Source organism: Callorhinus ursinus, unplaced genomic scaffold (genome assembly GCF_003265705.2).
Source record: "Callorhinus ursinus isolate GAN/ISIS: 27379988/994484 unplaced genomic scaffold, GSC_fseal_2.0 scaffold31, whole genome shotgun sequence".
Classification (NCBI taxonomy): domain Eukaryota; kingdom Metazoa; phylum Chordata; class Mammalia; order Carnivora; family Otariidae; genus Callorhinus; species Callorhinus ursinus.
Genome location: NW_027397093.1, coordinates 12812499 through 12829924, shown reverse-complemented (window position 1 = coordinate 12829924; position 17426 = coordinate 12812499). Strand labels below are relative to the sequence as shown.

The window sequence follows — 17426 nt, the reverse complement described above, 5'->3', positions numbered from 1 at the left end:
CTGCAGATAAACACCAGAGGGAACAAGAGATGAAAAGCTTTTCAAACAGAAATCGGCAAGCTTTTGCAATTGAGTAACTGCCTACACAGACCCAGAGAAGCTGTAACCTCTCCCAAAAAAGCTTCAGAGGCACCAGAATCTGTAACTGGGCTGATTCTGAGGGTTTTCCTCTGTATGAAGCCAGTCTATAAAGACTGGGATATGTGGTTGATTCTTTAAAAATGTGACTCTTAACATAAAGTTGCAAGATGTACGAAGAAAGAGAAATGTGGCCCAAACAGAACAAAATAATCTCCAGAAATGGATCCTAAAGAAATAGAAATATTTATTACTTGAAAAAAGGATTCAAAATACCCATCATAAAGATGCTCTATAAGCTCAAAAAAGCACTGCATTAAAAAAATTACTACCAAGAGAGATTTTTTTTTTAAAAAAAAGCAAATTCTGGAGCTGATGAGTGCAATTACAGAGCTGAAAAATTCACTAGGGTGGCTCAAAAGCAGACTTGATGAAGCAGAATATAAACTCAAAGGTAAATTCAAAGACAGATCATTTGACATTATCCAGTCAGAGGAACAAAACACAAAAGAAAAAGCCTAAGGGACTTACGGAAACCCACTACATGCATGAAGGAGAAGAAAGAGAAAAAAGGGGTAAAAAGTTTATTTAAAGAAAATATGGCAAAAAACTTGAAAACCCAAATTTGGGGAAGTTAATGGACATCAAGACTGAAGAAGTTCAAGAGATTTCTGAGAGGAGGAACCCAAAGAAAGCCACACTAAGACACATTATAATCAAATTGCCAAAAGTCAAAGACTAAGGGAGAATTTTTAAAGCAGCAGAAGAAAACTGACTCATCATGTACAAGGGGAACCCATAAAACTATAAGACCTTGTAGGCCATAAAGAAATAGGATGAAATATGGAAAGTGCTGAAAGAAAAAATTGCCAAACATACTATATTTGGTGAAACTGTCCTTTAGAAATGGAGAAAGATGTTCCCAGATAAACAATGCTGAAGAAGTTCACACCACTAAACCTGCATTACCAAAAAAAAAAAAAAAAAAAGCTAAAGGGAGTCCTTCAAATTAAAATAAACTATACTGCAACATGAAAGCATATAACGTATAAAGCTCACTGGTGAAGGCAAATATATACACAAATACGGAATACAGTTGTCCTATAATGATGATGTGTCGATCTCTTTAAATTCTGTAACAGAAGTTCAAAGATCAAATATTAAAAAAAAACCACCTTAACTAAAAAACATGTTAATGGATACACAGTATAAAAGATATAACTTGTGACATCAGTACCATAAAGAGTGAGAAAGGAAGGAATAAAAGTACAGAATATTTGTATGTGACTGAAGTTAACTTGTTTTGTACTTTTAAAAAATAACGCATTTTGGGGGCGCCTAGGTGGGCTCAGTCAGTTTAGCGTCTGCCTTCCGTTCAGGTCATGATCCTGGGGTCCTTGGACTGAGCCCCACATCAGGCTCCCTGCTCAGGGAGGAGTCTGTTCTCCCCTACCCTCTGCCTTTCCCCCCGCTCATGCTCACTCTCTCTCTCAAATAATTAAAATCTTAAAAAAAAAAAAAACCCACACATTTTTTTAGTTTATCCTTACTTTTTATACTGGCCATCAACTAGAGGAGTCCACAAATTAGTAAGGTCTTTTCCAGAAGATCTTTGCAAGCTTTGCGGACTCATTTCTATAATTATGATTATAATTAGTTTCTTTACCCTTACCTGAAAGTATATTTTACATAAAAGTATATTTTCAAAGCAGTTTTTTATTGAGATATAACTGATGATAACATTTTATAAGTTTAAGGTGTACAATGTATTAATTTGATACACTTAGGTGTATCAATCTGGCTGCCACCATTGCAATAGCTAAAACCTCTATTACATCACACAATTACCACATTTTTTGAGTGAGAACATTTAAAATCTATCTAGTCTCTTAGCAATTTTCAAGTATACAATACTGTATTATTAACTATAATCACAATGCTGTGCATTGGACTCGAGAACATATTTATATTCTGACTGCAGTTTGTACTCTGACCAACAACTCCCCAATTCCCCAACCACCAGCCTCTGGTAATCACCATTTTAATACCCGTTTCTATGAGTTCAGGTTTTTGAGATATCACATGCAAGTGACACCATACAGTTTATCTTTCTGTGTCTGATTTATCTCAGTAGCAGAATGCCGTCCAGGTCCATCAATGTAGATGCAAATGGCAGGACTTCCTTCTTTCCATAGCTGAATAATATTTATGAGTTGCGTGTGTATGTGTGTGCATACAGCACATCATCTTTATGCATTCATCTGTTGAAGGACACTTATGTCATCTCCATATCTTGGCTATTGTGAATAATTCTGAATTAAACATGGGAGTGCAGATATCACTTCAAGATCCTGTTCTCATTTCCTTGGGATATGTATCCAAGAAGTAGGAAGGTTGGGTGATATTTCCTGAAAAACCTCAATGTTGTTTTCCATAGTGGTTGCATCAGTTTACATTCCCATCAACAGTACACAAGGATTCCTATTTCTCCACATCTATACCAATTGTTCAGTCTTATCATTTTGAGAATAACCATTCTAATAGCTATGAAGTGATACCTCTTTGTGGTTCTGATTTGCATTTCCCTCATGATTAGTGATATTGAGCACCTTTTCATGCACCTGTTGGCCATCTGGATGTCTTCTTTGGAAAAATGTCTATTCAGGTCCTCTATTTTTTAATCAGATCATCTGTTTTTTACATTTAACTTAATGTACTCCCACTTCCTGATTTTGCTTTGGTTGCTTGTCCTTCTGTTACCCAAAAAATAGTTCCCAAACCAATGTCATTCATACAACTTCTGAGTTGTCTGAATTATTTATATATTTTGGATATTAACCTCTTAACTGACATATGGTATGCAAATATTTTCTCCCCATTCCATAAGTTGTCCTTTTGTTCACTGTTTCCTTTGCTGTGCACAAGCTTTTTAATTTAATGTAGTCCCACTTGCTGATTTTGCTTTTGTTGCTTGTCCTTTTGTTATCCAAAAAACAGTTCCAAGACCAACGTCAAGGAGCTTTTCCCCTAAGTTTTATTTTCTTTTTTTCCCCCCACTAAGTTTTCTTCTAGGAGTTTGCAGTTTGGGGTCTTATGTTAAAGTATTTAACCCATCTGAATTATTTTTTATAAATGGGGTAAGATAGAGGTCGAATTTCCTTCTTCTGCAGTGGTTATCCAGTTTTCCCAATACTATTTATTGAAGAGACTATCATTTTCCCATTGAGTATTTTTGGATCCCAGTGAAATATTAATTGATCACATATGCAGGAGTTTATTTCTGGGATCTCTAGTCTATTCTATTGGCCTATGTGTGTTTTTAAGCCAGTATCATACTGTTTTCATTAATACAGCTCTGTCATATAGTTTGAAATCAGGACGTAGGATTTGCTCCCTTCAGCTTTGCTCTTCTTTCTCAGGACTGCTTTAGCTATTCATGGTCTTTTGTGTTCTATACATATTTTAGGACTTTCCCCCCTATTTCTATGAAAAATGCATTAGAATTCTGATAGGGATTACAATAAATCTGTAAATTGATTTGAGTAGTATGGACATTTTAACAATATTAACTTTTCAATCAATTAACACAGAATATCTTCCCATTTTTCATTCATCAATATGTTATAGTGCTCAGTGTATGTGTCTTTCACTTACTGGTTAAATTTATTAATAGGTATTTTATTCTTTTTGATGCAACTGTAAATGGAATTGTTTTCTTTATTTCTTTTCCAGATTGTTCAGTTAGTGTACAGAAATGCAATAAAGTTTTGTATATTCAGTTTGTAACTTTACTGAATTTATTTATTAGTTTTAATAGTTACTTTGGTGGAGTGTTTAGGGTTTCTATTTATAATATGTCATGTACAAATAGAAAGTTTCACTTCTTCCTTTCTGATTTTGATGCCTTTTATTTCTTTTTCTTGCCTAAGTGCTCTGGTTAGGACTTCCAATACTATGTTGAATAAGAGTGGCAAGGATGAGCATGCTTGTGTTTTTCCTCATCTTAGAGGAAAAGCTTTCAGTTTTCTACCACTGAGTATGATATTACATATGGGATTGTCATATATGGTTTTTATTATATTGGAGTATATTCCCTCTATACCCATAGGATATAAATTGGAACTCCTATGCACTGTTAGGGGGCAAGTAAAATGCAGCTGCTATGGAAAAAAGTATAAAGATTCCTCAAAAATTCAGAAAGAGGACTATTATGGGATCAGCAATACCACTTCTGGGCATGTACCCCCAAAAAATGAAAGCAGGAACTTGAACAAATACTTATACAACAGCATTATTCACAACAGCCAAAAGGTAGTAGGAACTCAGATGTCCATCAACAGATGAACTGATAAACAAAACATGGTATTCACAGTGCTATGGCCTGAATGTGTCCCCCCAAAATTCATATGTTATAAACTTAACACCTAAGGTGACGGTATCAGAAAGTGGTGCCTTTAGGAGGTGATTAGGTCATGAGGGCTCTATCCTCATGGGATTAGTGCACTTATTAAAAAAAAAAAAGGCTGGGCGCCTGGGTGGCTCAGTTGGTTAAGCGACTGCCTTCGGCTCAGGTCATGATCCCGGAGTCCCGGGATCGAGTCCCACATCGGGCTCCCTGCTCGGCAAAGGAGCCTGCTTCTCCCTCTGACCCTCCCCCCTCTCAGGTACTCTCTCTCTCTCATTCTCTCTCTCTCTCAAATAAATAAATAAATCTTAAAAAAAAAAGTCTCTCTTAAAAAAAAAAAAAAAAAAAAAGGCTAAGTAATCTCCCCTGCACCCTTCTGCCATGAAGAGTTACAGTGGCAAGAAAGCCATTAGTAAGCTGATACTCACCACACACTGAATCTGCCAGTGCCATGATTTTGGACTTCTAAGCCTCTAGAACTATAAGAAATGTTTGTTTATAAGCTCCTCAGTTTGTGGTATTTGTTACAACAGTCCAGATAGACTACACACACACAATGGAATATTATTCAGCCTTTTAAAAAAAGGAAATTCTGACATGCTACAATATGGATGAAACTTGAGGACATTACACTAAATATGCAAAATATAAAAGGACAAATATTGTATGCTTCCAGTTATATGAGGTACATATTGGCCTGTAATTTTCTTTTTCTGTAGGGACTTTTGTTTTGCTATCAGGGAAGTGATGGCCTCATAGAATAAATTCGGAAGTGTTCCTTCCTCTTCAATTTTTGGAATAGTTTGAGAAGGAAAGGTATTAACTCTTCTTTGAATGTTTTGTATAATTCACCTGTGATGCCATCTGGTCCTAGACTTTGGTTTCTTGGGAGGTTTTATTATTATTATAATTAGTGATTCAATTTCATTACCAGTAATTGTTCTTTCAGATTTTCTATTTTTTCCTGATTCAGTCTTGGAATATTTTTTGTTTTTAAGAATTTATCTAGTATTTCCTGTAGGTTGTCCAAGTTGTTGGCATGTTAATTTTTCATAGTAGTTTCTTCTAATATTTCGTATTTCCATGGTGTCAGCAGTAACTTCTTTCATTCCTGATGTTAAGTCCTCTTTTTCTTAATGAATCTGCCTAAAGGTTTATCAATTTCATTCTTTTTGAAGAACCTCTTATTTTCATTGATCTTTTCTACTGTTTTTTAGTCTCTATTTTGTTTATTTCTGCTCTGATTTTCATTATCTCCTTCCTCTACCAGTTTTGGACTTTGTTCTCCTTTTCTTGTTCTTTTATGTATAACATTAGATTTGTTTGACATTTTTCTTGTTCCTTGGTGTAGGCCTGTCACTAAAAACCTCTCAAAACTGCTTTTGCTGCATCCCAAAGATTTTGGAATGTTGTCTTTCCATTTTCGTTTATCTTGAGGTATTTTTAAATTTCCTCTTTGATTTCTTCATTGATTCATTGGTTGTTTAGTAGCATGCTGTAGGCTCCACGCATTTGTGTTTTTTCCATTTTTTTTTCTTGTAATTGATTTCTAGTTTCATATTGCTGTGATTGGAAAAGATGCTTGATGTGATTTCAATCTTAAATTATTGAGACTTGCTTTGTGTCCTAACATGTGATCTATTCTGGAGAATGTTTCATGTGCACTTGGAAAGAATTCTGTTGTTTTGGGATGGAATGTTCTGTATATACCTATTAAGTCCATCTGGTCTAATGTGTTGGTCAAAACCACTGTTTCCTTACTGATTTTATCTAGAGAGTTTCTGCAGTGATGTTGGTGTTAAAGTCCTATGTTGGATGCACAGGTATTTGCAACCTTTATAACCTCTTGTTGGATTGATCCGGTTATCATTATCTAATGCCCTTCCTTGTCTTTTATTACAATCTTTGTTTTAAAGTCTATTTTGTCTAAGTATTGCTACCCTGGCTTTTCTTTTTCCACTTTCATTTGCACAGAACACCTTCTTCCAACCTTTACTTTCAATTTGTATGTGTCTTGAGGTCTGAAGTGAGACTCCTCTAGGCAGCATATAGATGAATCCATTCAATCCCCCCTATGTCTTTTGATTGGAGCATTTAATCCATTTACACGTAAAGTAATTATTGATAGGTACGCACTTAGTGCGATTCTGTTGTTTTCTGGTTGCTTTTGTGGTTCTTCTCTTGCTCTCTTCCCTTGTGATTTGATGACTTTCTTTAGTGTGATGCTTGGATTCTTTTTATTTTTTGTGTATCTATCATAGGTTTTTGGGTTGTGGTTACATTATTATGAGGTTCATATATATAGCAGTCTATTTTAAGTTGCTGGTTCTTTAAGGTCCAATACATTCTAAAAGCCCTCCCAACAATGGGCAGCGTATACAGACTGTGGGCACCCTTTTATTGTGATTGGGCTGCAACTGCCCTGGTTGCACTGGTGGATGAAGGCTGACTCCAGCCTAGCAGCTTAGAGGCCAGGCGGCAGCTGCTGTGGGTGTCTAGTAGGTGGGGTCAGCACCTGGTGTGGCTATCTGCAACGCCTGGCTGCAACTGTCACAGGTGTGCTCATGGGCAGGGCTGACCCCCCAACTCTCCCAAGGAGTCACTTTGGAGGGACAGTGGTCCTCACTGAGACTGCCTATCAGCTGAGGCAGGGGAGGAGTTGCGTTGGAGGAGTGCCTGCCACGACAGGTCAGTCCACAGGGAAATGCCAGGACAGCTGGTAAGCAGTGCCAGCAGTATAAATGGAGAGTGTCGGAACCGGCACCTTCACTGGGCCAGCCAGGCTGAAGGAAGGCAAAAGACACGGTGGCTGCTAGCAGTTCCATTCCTGGAAAAAGTTCCTACACAACCCTGCCCTTCTGGCACAAGCCCTACAATTAGTAAATAAACCCTCATATATGGCCCAGGTGCTTTTGAAACTGCTTCCAATATGCTGGATCTCAGAGTGAGTCAGACTGTCGATGGGCCTTTTAAGAACAGAGTTTTGGTTTCCTATGGCCTTCCACCTTTCCTAGAGTTAAACCCTGCTGATTTTCAAAGCTAGACAAAATGGAGGCTTGTCTTTCCAGTGCAGGGGTGGTGCAGGGAGTGCCCAATGCAGGGCTTGAATCCCTTGCTCCTCAGGAAGGACCTCCACACCTGTTATATGCCTTCTGTTTGTGAGTCACTGGCAAGTCCTTTTCAAACTGTTTGACAAGTTTGTTTCTGTTTGTCGCTGTTTTTTTTCTGGGTCTCAGGGCAAGCAAGACTGCATATGAGCCCTCTGAGAAGGGTATCTCAGTTTCCTACAGAATTTTCTGGATGTCAAACCCATTGGTTTTGCAAGACAAATACTCTCAGGCTTGTCTCTTCAGTACAGATCCCAGGTGCCAGGGTGCCCAATGTGGGGCACCAACTCCTCCCTCCTCTGGGAGAAGCACTGCCTGGTGAAATTCCCTCTCTATTGAAATGTTGCCATTCAGGGGGTGGGGTTTTTTTGTAGGACTGTGTCTCTCTCTGCTTCTCCTACCCATCTTGATGTGGTCCTTATATTCTCTGTTGTGGAGAGCAGTTCCTATAGTTTTCAGATCTTTTGCAGAGGGAAATCATCCATATGTAGCCACAGATTTGGTATGTTTAGGGAAGTGTGTAAGTTCAGGATTTTCCTATGCTGCCATCTTTCCAGAGCCTCCAATTAACAGTATTTTCTAAATGGTGCTTCTATTTTTTTTTTTTTTTAATTTTAAGTAATCTCTACACCCAATGTGGGGCTAGAACTCACAACCCTGAGATCAAGAGTCACATGCCTGGCACACCTGGGTGGCTCAGTCAGTTACAGGTATTAGAATAGTCAAATTCATAAAGTGAGAAAGCAGAATATCCACGGATAGGGGGAGAAGTGGCTGGGGGGTTACTGTTTAATGGGTCCAGAGTTTCAGTCTGAGATGATGAAAAAATTCTAGAGATGAATGTGGTGATGGTCGCACAACACTGTGAATGTAGTTAATGTTAATAACTTAAAAAATGGTTAAAATGGTAAATCTGATACTACGTATACCTTACCACAATTAAAAAAAAAAAAAAGAATACTAGAATATAATGAGGATACCATGCTGGAACAAAACAAAACAAAATCAAAACTGAAGACAGTAGAATGACAGCCTTAAAGTGCTAGAAAGAAGAGTCAACCTAGAATTCTATATCCAGTGAAAATATCCTTCAAAAGTGAAGGCAAAATAAAGACATTTCTAGACAAAAGCTGATAGAACCTATCTCCAGCAGATAAGAACCCCTAGTGAAGGAAGTACTTAAGGCTGTACAAGAATGGTATTAGATAGATTATATAGCCAATTTAAACCCACATACTCAGACTTCAAACCTTGAATCCTTACCACTGTATCTCAGTATCTTTCTTGAGACTGAGGAAGTAAAAAAAAAAAAAGTAAAATGACAAATGGTCCTTCTCTAGCAGTATTGTAATATGGTTTCTGAGGATCATACTTAATTTACGTTAATGGATTTAGGTAGTATACCTGGTCTATACACACATATATATCCCAGAACATACTCACTTTGAAGGCAAACATTCCAAATTGTATTCTTTGTTATTTACCTATATAATTCAAAACTACATTATTGTATTGTATCGTTATTATTTTTTGTTCAGGAACAGGGATTGGGGATGGAAAAAAAATTTTTTTTTCTTTACTTCTGTATTAGTTTTTAGATCATATTCTTTGTAATTTAAATTTATGAAATTTAAAGTTTTAAAATTTAAAGTTCATAAATTAAAAAATTTTTAAGTTTAAAATTATATCCTGCCCCCTTTCAAAAAGAACTTTAAATCTTGCTTCTTAGGAAAACATTTTATTTCTGCTCATTTCACAATTTCTTAAAAGAGGATGGAAAAAAGATATAAAATTAAATGGCAAACTCTATGCCTGCATTCTCTGACAAGATAATTCACAATCATTTTAGACAGCTTTTGCTATTGATCTTGAGTTTTATTTTTTATTTTATTTTATTTTTTTTAAGATTTTATTTATTTATTCATGAGAGACACAGAGAGAGAGAGCAAGAGAGAGGCAGAGGGAGAAGCAGGCTCCCAAGGAGCAGGGAGCCCGATGCGGTACTCGATCCCAGGACTCTGGGATCATGACCTGAGCCGAAGGCAGACGCTCAACCATCTGAGCCACCCAGGCACCCTTATTTTTTATTTTAAAACTTGAGAATAATTATAGTTATCTCATTAGAACTTCTTAAATGGCACAGCAAAGGCACAAACCTAACAATCTTTGAGCACTAAAATCTTGGCACTTGGTGTATTTATGATTTTGAAACATTCATGAAATTAGAATCTGTAATAAAAGTATATGTATTAGAAGAAGTCTCATATTGGGAACACACTGTCAATATGTAGATTTTCTGCTTTTGGATGTTTTGGGGTTTAAAAATTACAACAAATATAGGAATGTTTCCTCCACATAACACTCCTAATTAACTTCTTATTCTTTTTTTGGGAGTAATATTACATGAAAACTTCATTAAGTTAATAAAAGTAAAATAACCTAAACTTGTTCATCAGCATTTAACCTGAGTAATATAAACAAAGTGACTCAGAGAAAGAAAGAGTAGTAACTTCTTAAACATTCAAATCATCAAACAACTTCTCAATTTCTTCAGGTACAGCTATTGTCATCTTTGATTTCAGACGAAGCCAAAGACAGTGCTACATGCACCTGCATGGGGTCCTCTAATTCCACTGTAGGAAAGCATCCCTGAAGAAATTACTAAGCATTTACTATGTGTCACAGGGAAAGGGACAAAGGGTGCATTTCCTATTCCTCCTTTCCTTCTTCTGCCTATCTTCCTTCTTCTGTGTCCCACAGTCTAGATTTTTCTGTCTCTCTTCCTGGCCATTTTACCTGGAAATTTTTCTAAACTCACGTACTCCTTTCTAAGATTCCAGTATCCCCATCATCACCTCGAACTAGTATTAGTGTCAGTAGCTTCTTCCCATTCCAGTTTATTCCACTGCTGTCACTGTATTAATCTCTCCTCAAACTTGTCTGTGATCAGTCTCTTGCTTCAAAACCTCTTAACTCATCATTGCCTAGAGATTAAAATCGCAACTTCTTGGCATGGCATACAGGATCTTTTATATCACAACTCCAACTTTTCTTGGACACCCAGTCTTTTTTTGTTAGTACTCTATCTCCTTTCTTCACTTCTCATCTTCATATTATATCCAGTAATAATAGTTAACATTTATCGATAGCTTACTATGTGCCAAGTACTTTCTCCATAAATGTTTTTTATTTACAAAGTTAAGTGCCAGGCACTTTTTTAAGCATTTAACATATAATAACTCGGGACACCTGGCTGGCTCAGTTGGTAGAATGTACAACTCTTGACCTCAGAATTGTGAGATGAAGAGCCCACTTTAAAATTAAATAAAGCAGGGCGCCTGGGTGGCTCAGTTGGTTAAGCGACTGCCTTCGGCTCAGGTCATGATCCTGGAGTCCCTGGATCGAGTCCCGCATCAGGCTCCCTGCTCAGCAGGGAGTCTGCTTCTCCCTCTGACCCTCCCCCCCATGTGCTTTCTCTCTCTCTCATTCTCTCTCTCTCTCTCAAAAATAAATAAATAAATAATCTTTTAAAAAAATAAAATTAAATTAAATAAAGCAAAATGCTTTTTTAAAAAAACCCTTGGGGCGCCTGGGTGGCTCAGATGGTTAAGGATCTGCCATTAGCTCAGGTCATGGTCCCGGGGTCCTGGGATCGGGGAGCCTGCTTCTCCCTCTCCTCCTGCTCCCCCTGCTCGTGCTCTCTCGTGCTGTCAAAAAATAAATAAAATCTTTAAAAAATAAAAATAAATAAATAAAAATTAAAAACCCAATAACTCATTCAATCTTCGTAACTACCCTTTGAGATAGGTGTTATCATTATCCCCATTTTACGGTTTATTGACAGAAAGTAGATCAGTGGTTGCTTAGGGTCAGGAGGGATGGATAAAGCAGGATATAACTGCTAAATGGCATAGAGTTTCTTTATGGAGTGACGGAAATTTTTGGAAACAGATAGTGGCGATGGCTGCACAACTTTGTAAATATACTAAAAACCAGTGAACTGTACATGCTAGATTGGTAAATTATTAAATTCATTCATTTACTATTATATATTATTTATTTATTTAAATAGCTCAGCAGAGGAGACAGGCAGACCTTGAAGCAGAATATTTCCTATTTGTTGCTTTAACACAATTGCTGAATTCTTTGAAACATCTTATCTCATAGACACATATTATCAACGCCAAATGATTTGGCCAAGAAATTATGGTACAAAGTTAAGCCAGAAATCAATGTAATCCTTTGAGAGAGCAGAGACAACTAGAAAAATGAAAGCACGTGCAGGAAGAGGATCCTCAGCGAACACTCGCCTCTTCCACAGGAGACCGGTACTTGCAGTCACTGCAGATGCTCCCAGGAAAGCCACCATCACTAGTCGTCGCCTCATCTGGGTGGGCTGTGATCCTCCATGGTAACATCGAGAGCCCACAGCCAGTTCTGCTAGTGCAGAAAGGGAGTTAAGACGAAACATTCTGTGGATAAAAAATAAAAATGTTACTCCTAACTAGTGGTGACAGCAATGAGGATGAAATGATGAAGATGACAGTATCAACGTCACCAACAAACATTACGGACTTACTCAATGGCAGACACTAAACACTTTGCAATATCATATAGTATCCAATTTAATCCTCAGAACAACTGTATGAAAAAACTACTACTTATAAACCTGATATATCAAAGTACAATTAGAAGACAAAAAAACAACATGATAATTTGAACAGGAAAAGTTTAAGTAAAGCATTATTAATTATAACAGGGGTAAAACACTAAGGGTTAAAGAGATAACAGATGTAGGGAGCAGCTACTATTTCAAAGGCTGAGGCAGAACAATAGGAGAGGAATAAATCTGTAAAGGGGCCATTCTCAACAGGGCTGAGATACAGGCCGGTGGTGAGGACACGGCCATGGATATGTGAGAAATTTACTAAAGTGCCAGGTCATCAGAAGTCATCTAGTAGGAGAATTTAACATTCCAGTGGAACTGAGGAAAGTACCCATGGGGAGATGTCAGAGTATAGAACTCCCTGGGAAACTGCATTTGGGAGTACTGCTGCTGAAACTACCTACGGCTTGAGAGCCCCAGGGTGTCCCAAATTCTAATGACCACTGTGTTCTACAGCGCATACAAGAATCAGGAAGAAAAACTTCTTCTTTCTCTAGTCTCCCTCTAGCCCTTCTACTGACAAACCTTAAAAAAAGGTGGCAAGAGAGAAATTTCCAGTATCACAAAAAGGACAATGAAGGAGGAATTTAGAATTGCAAAGCAACAGATTTATAAATGGCACAACCATTTTGAAGATGTGGGAACTGAGATACAGTGACTTGCTCTAGAGTATGCGGCCAGAAGAAGATCCAGAATCTAAAATAAATGGACTAACATGAGAACCCAGGTTCTGGACAGGTTCTAGGACACTTTGCTGCCCCCCTACCTTGTGATGATACTGTTTTTGTTAAAGTAATTTAAGTTTTAATTAAGTAATTTAAGTTTTAATTAAATCTTTTTCATTTCATTAATTAAATCTTGGAAGGCCTCCTACCCACTAAATTCTTTAGTTTCATACTTATAACCTCACCTGTTCCTCTCATTGTTTAACTCAGAAATATCTGTATTAGGTCATATTATTGTTCAAAAAACATTCACTCTCCCATCCCCCATCCCATAGGCAAATACAATTTTCCACACTCTTTATTTTGGATATTGCCATTAACCTTGCTTTGACCAAAAGAATGTGGCCAGTTCCACAAAGCACTTTTAAGAAGTATTGCTGTTAGCTTTCTTGTGCTCCTACACTCTATGAAGAGAAGATCATGCCCAGGATAGACATGATCCTTCAACCTGGGTTCAAAAACGAGCATATCTCAGGCTGGAGCCAGGCACTGTGAAGATCAGCTGAGCCAGCTGAGCACAACCAACCTACAGAATGCTAGTGAGAAATAAATGTTTATGATTATAAGCCACTAAAATCGGGGTTTGTTTACTGCCACAGCAAAAGCTAACTAATTCAGCATATAAGAGAATTACTGAGAAGTTCTCATTCAACAAAAATGTTTTGTTTTTAAAGATTTTATTTATTTATTTGACAAAGAGAGAGACAGCTAGAGAGGGAACACAAGCAAGGGGAGTGGGAGAGGGAGAAGCAGGCTTCCCGCTGAGCAGGGAGCCCAATGCGAGGCTCGATCATGACCTGAGCTGAAGGCAGATGCTTAACGACTGAGCCACCCAGGTGCCCTTCAACAAAAATGTTTTAAGTTCATACTATTCAGCCCTATGTAATACCTAAAGAGCCAAAAAGAATTTTACATTCTAATTAGCCAAGATACACATGAAACATTTTCAAATGATACGTTTCTAAGCTGGTATCTTGAAGAAGTATAAAAATATTAGGGTACAGATATTAGAGAATTAAAAAAAATTTTAAACACCAGGGCTAGATTAGTCAGCAAAGGCTTTTGTTTAGTTCTGAGACTCAGAATGGTATAAAATTTTGATCAAGTCAAAGAAATTTCATGGACAACCCAAAAGACAGGATCAGTTCTGGCACCTCTATACAGAGAATTGAGAGAAAATGATTTTTTCCTCTAGACAGTATCTTGAGGCCAGAGTATAGTCTTCATTCTTTTATTCCAACAGGCAGACTGAAAGAGAAAGGGGCATTTCCTCCTGGTTATACGACTTTTTATAGTGGCAATTCATTCAAATCACATAAAGTATTCATTCTCCTCCCCTCTGATTGTCTCCAAGCACAGTACACTGCTTCCTAATTTAAATTATCTTGGAATTTATACATATCTTCCTATGGCAATTAATACATTTGTTCATATGTAAGTTTGCCTTCCCTACTTGGCTCTCACTAAAATTATTTTTTTCCTCATCATAAACATACGGTCTAGTATGGGGCCCGTTACATTATAGGTATCTAAAATATTTAACTATGTAATGTACTTTCACATGAAGGTAAAGGTACAAATCACACAGGTACTAGCTCCTAACATTTAAGTATACTTCTAAGACCCAATATACTAAGAAAAGTATGTTTTTTACCACTTGGGTTCAAATCAAGTTAGATTACTTAGCTGTCTCTTAAGATCATGGAGCCAGTTACTAACTCTTCTCTGGGACCTATACCTATAATCTCTTTTTTTTTTTAAAGATTTTATTTATTTGAGAGAGAGACTGAGAGAGAGAGAGAGCACATGAGAGGGGGGAGGGTCAGAGGGAGAAGCAGACTCCCTGCTGAGCAGGGAGCCCGATGCGGGACTTGATCCGGGGACTCCAGGATCATGACCTGAGCCGAAGGCAGTCGCTTAACCAACTGAGCCACCCAGGCACCCTATACCTATAATCTCTTAAATAAACCTTTCCCCTAGCCTTCTTCATTCAACCTAGGCCCAATTTCAAAGTTGGAGCTAAATCCTGCTCTTATGGACAAAGTGGGAAAAGAATTATTTTTCTCTCCTACTTCCTATGACCTAAGCTGCAGCAACACAATTCTTACACCCTTCCCCAACCGCAGAAATCACTCATTTTACTGCACATATTCTACCAAAATACAGCATCAAGGAGAATGTCCACTATATTTTCTTCCTGCCTATCAACAACTGATCCACTTTTTTTTTTTTTAAGATTTTTATTTATTTGACAGAGAGAAACACAGTGAGAGAGGGAACACAAGCAGGGGGAGTGGAAAAGGGAGAAGCAGGTTTCCCATGGAGCAGGGAGCCCGATGCTGGGCTCGATCCTAGGACCCTGGGATCATGACCTGAGCCAAAGGCAGACCCCTAATGACTGAGCCACCCACGCACCCCCTGATTCACTTTTTAAAATAACATTTTCCAGGGGTGCCTGGGTGGCTCAGTCGTTAAGCATCTGCCTTCAGCTTAGGTCATGGTCCCAGGGTCCTGGGATCAAGCTCCACATCGGGCTCCCTGACAGGCGGGAAGCCTGCTTCTCCCTCTCCCACCCCCATGCTTGTATTCTGTGTCTCGCTGTGTCTCTCTCTGTCAAATAAATAAATATCTTTAAAAATAAATAAATAAAAATAAAATAACATTTTCCAAACCCACAGTGCATTCAGATACATAGCATTGCTTTTGTCTATCATAAAAATGAATACTCTGGTTTCTCTTCAGATCAAATAAATCTTTCTCCTTATAATAAAAATGAGTACAACTAAAACATGTATCTGGAGGGACGCCTGGGTGGCTCAGTCAGTTAAGCAGCTGCTTTCAGCTCGGGTCATGATCCCAGCGTCCTGGGATGGAGTCCCGCATCGGGCTCCCTGCTCAGCAGGGAGTCTGCTTCTCCCTGTGCCTCTGCCCCTCCCCCTGCTTGTACTCTCACTCTCTCTAGCAAATAAATAAATAAAATCTTTTTTAAAAAAATAAATAAAAAATAAAACATGTATCCGGAGAAAACATTATTCATCACTGACAACAGAAAGAAAAGAGCACTCAGAAATTTTCAGTGTGAAAGGCAAATAACATAACCAGTTCAAAAGTTGGAACAGGCAAGGAGTGTGTAAGACTGTAAGATAAATTCACAATTAATCAGATATTCTCCATAAATACACATATGTCCAAATAATAGACATCTCATAAATAGGCATATGTTCACCAATGTAATAAACCCATTTTTCAGTAAAAAGTATAAACACACCTATGATCTAACAGGTAAACTATAATCACTTGAGAAGGTCATCTGAATTCTGGACTGAGGATTCTGGTCATGTGTACAACAGGAAACTAGTACATGGAAAAGAACGTGATTAAAGTATTTTCTGGAAGAATGCCTACTTACCAGTAGTGAATAGAATAAATTGCAAAGAACAAAGGCAGAGAGAGCTAATGGCAGTAGTGAGTACAGCCAGAAGGCAATTAATAACCTAAAATATTGGGTGATAAGTGCCTACACGATAAATACAGAAACCAGAAATAAAATAAAATATCCAAAGAGACAAAACCATCAGATATCACTGTCCAACACACATCAATATGTAAGTGTGAAGGAGATATGGAAGAAAGGAGAAAGAGATTAAAACAATAACAACACTAAGTAGCAGATGGTAGAAAGTGAAATGAAATAGGAAGCCAATGACCAATGACCTAATCTCAACTCTAGTACTAAACAGCGGTGCACAAAGGAAGCTTACTCTTTCTTAAGGAAGAATCTGATAAAATGAGAATTGCCTAATTGAGCTTTAGGGTTTTTTTTTTTTAAATCTTTTATTTATTTATCCATGAGAGTCAGAGAGAGAGAGAGAGAGAGAGAGAGAGAGAGAGGCAGAGGGAGAAGCAGGCTCCCCGCAGAGCAGGGAGCCCAATGCGGGAGTCGATCCCAGGACCCTGGGATCATGACCTGAGCCGAAGGCAGTCACTTAACCAACTGAGCCACCCAGGCGCCCCAATAAAATATTATTAAATTATTTCATAAACCAACAGAAACTTGGCTAAAGAAATTAAAAAACAGTTGGAAAAAGAAGTAAAAATGGCTCTGAGAACTATGAAAAGATACTTAATCTCATTAATAATAAGAGAATGCATATTAAAACTCTACTGAGATACTGCTTTTCACTCATCAAGCTGGCAAAAAATCCAAAAGTTTGGGATGCCTGGGTGGCTCAGTTGGTTAAGCAACTGCCTTCGGCTCAGGTCATGATCCTGGAGTCCCGGGATCGAATCCCACATCGGGCTCCCTGCTCAGCAGGGAGTCTGCTTCTCCCTCTGACCCTCTTCCCTCTCATGCTCTCTATCTCTCATTCTCTCTCTCAAATAAATAAATAAAATCTTAAAAAAAAAAAATCCAAAAGTTTGAAAACACACTTACTGGCAATACT

The 17426-nt window shown here is 37.9% G+C and overlaps 1 protein-coding gene across 1 annotated transcript in view; it reads right to left on the bottom strand.

Annotated features, from left to right (window-relative positions):
• Positions 1–17426, bottom strand: part of MICU1 (mitochondrial calcium uptake 1) — a 247185-nt gene that overhangs the window by 183381 nt on the left and 46378 nt on the right. Inside the window, exon 3 of the mRNA XM_073878854.1 lies at positions 11901–12062. Coding sequence (XP_073734955.1) covers positions 11901–12061 — 161 coding nt within the window. The 5' untranslated portion in view covers position 12062. The remainder of the gene's footprint in view (positions 1–11900; positions 12063–17426) is intronic.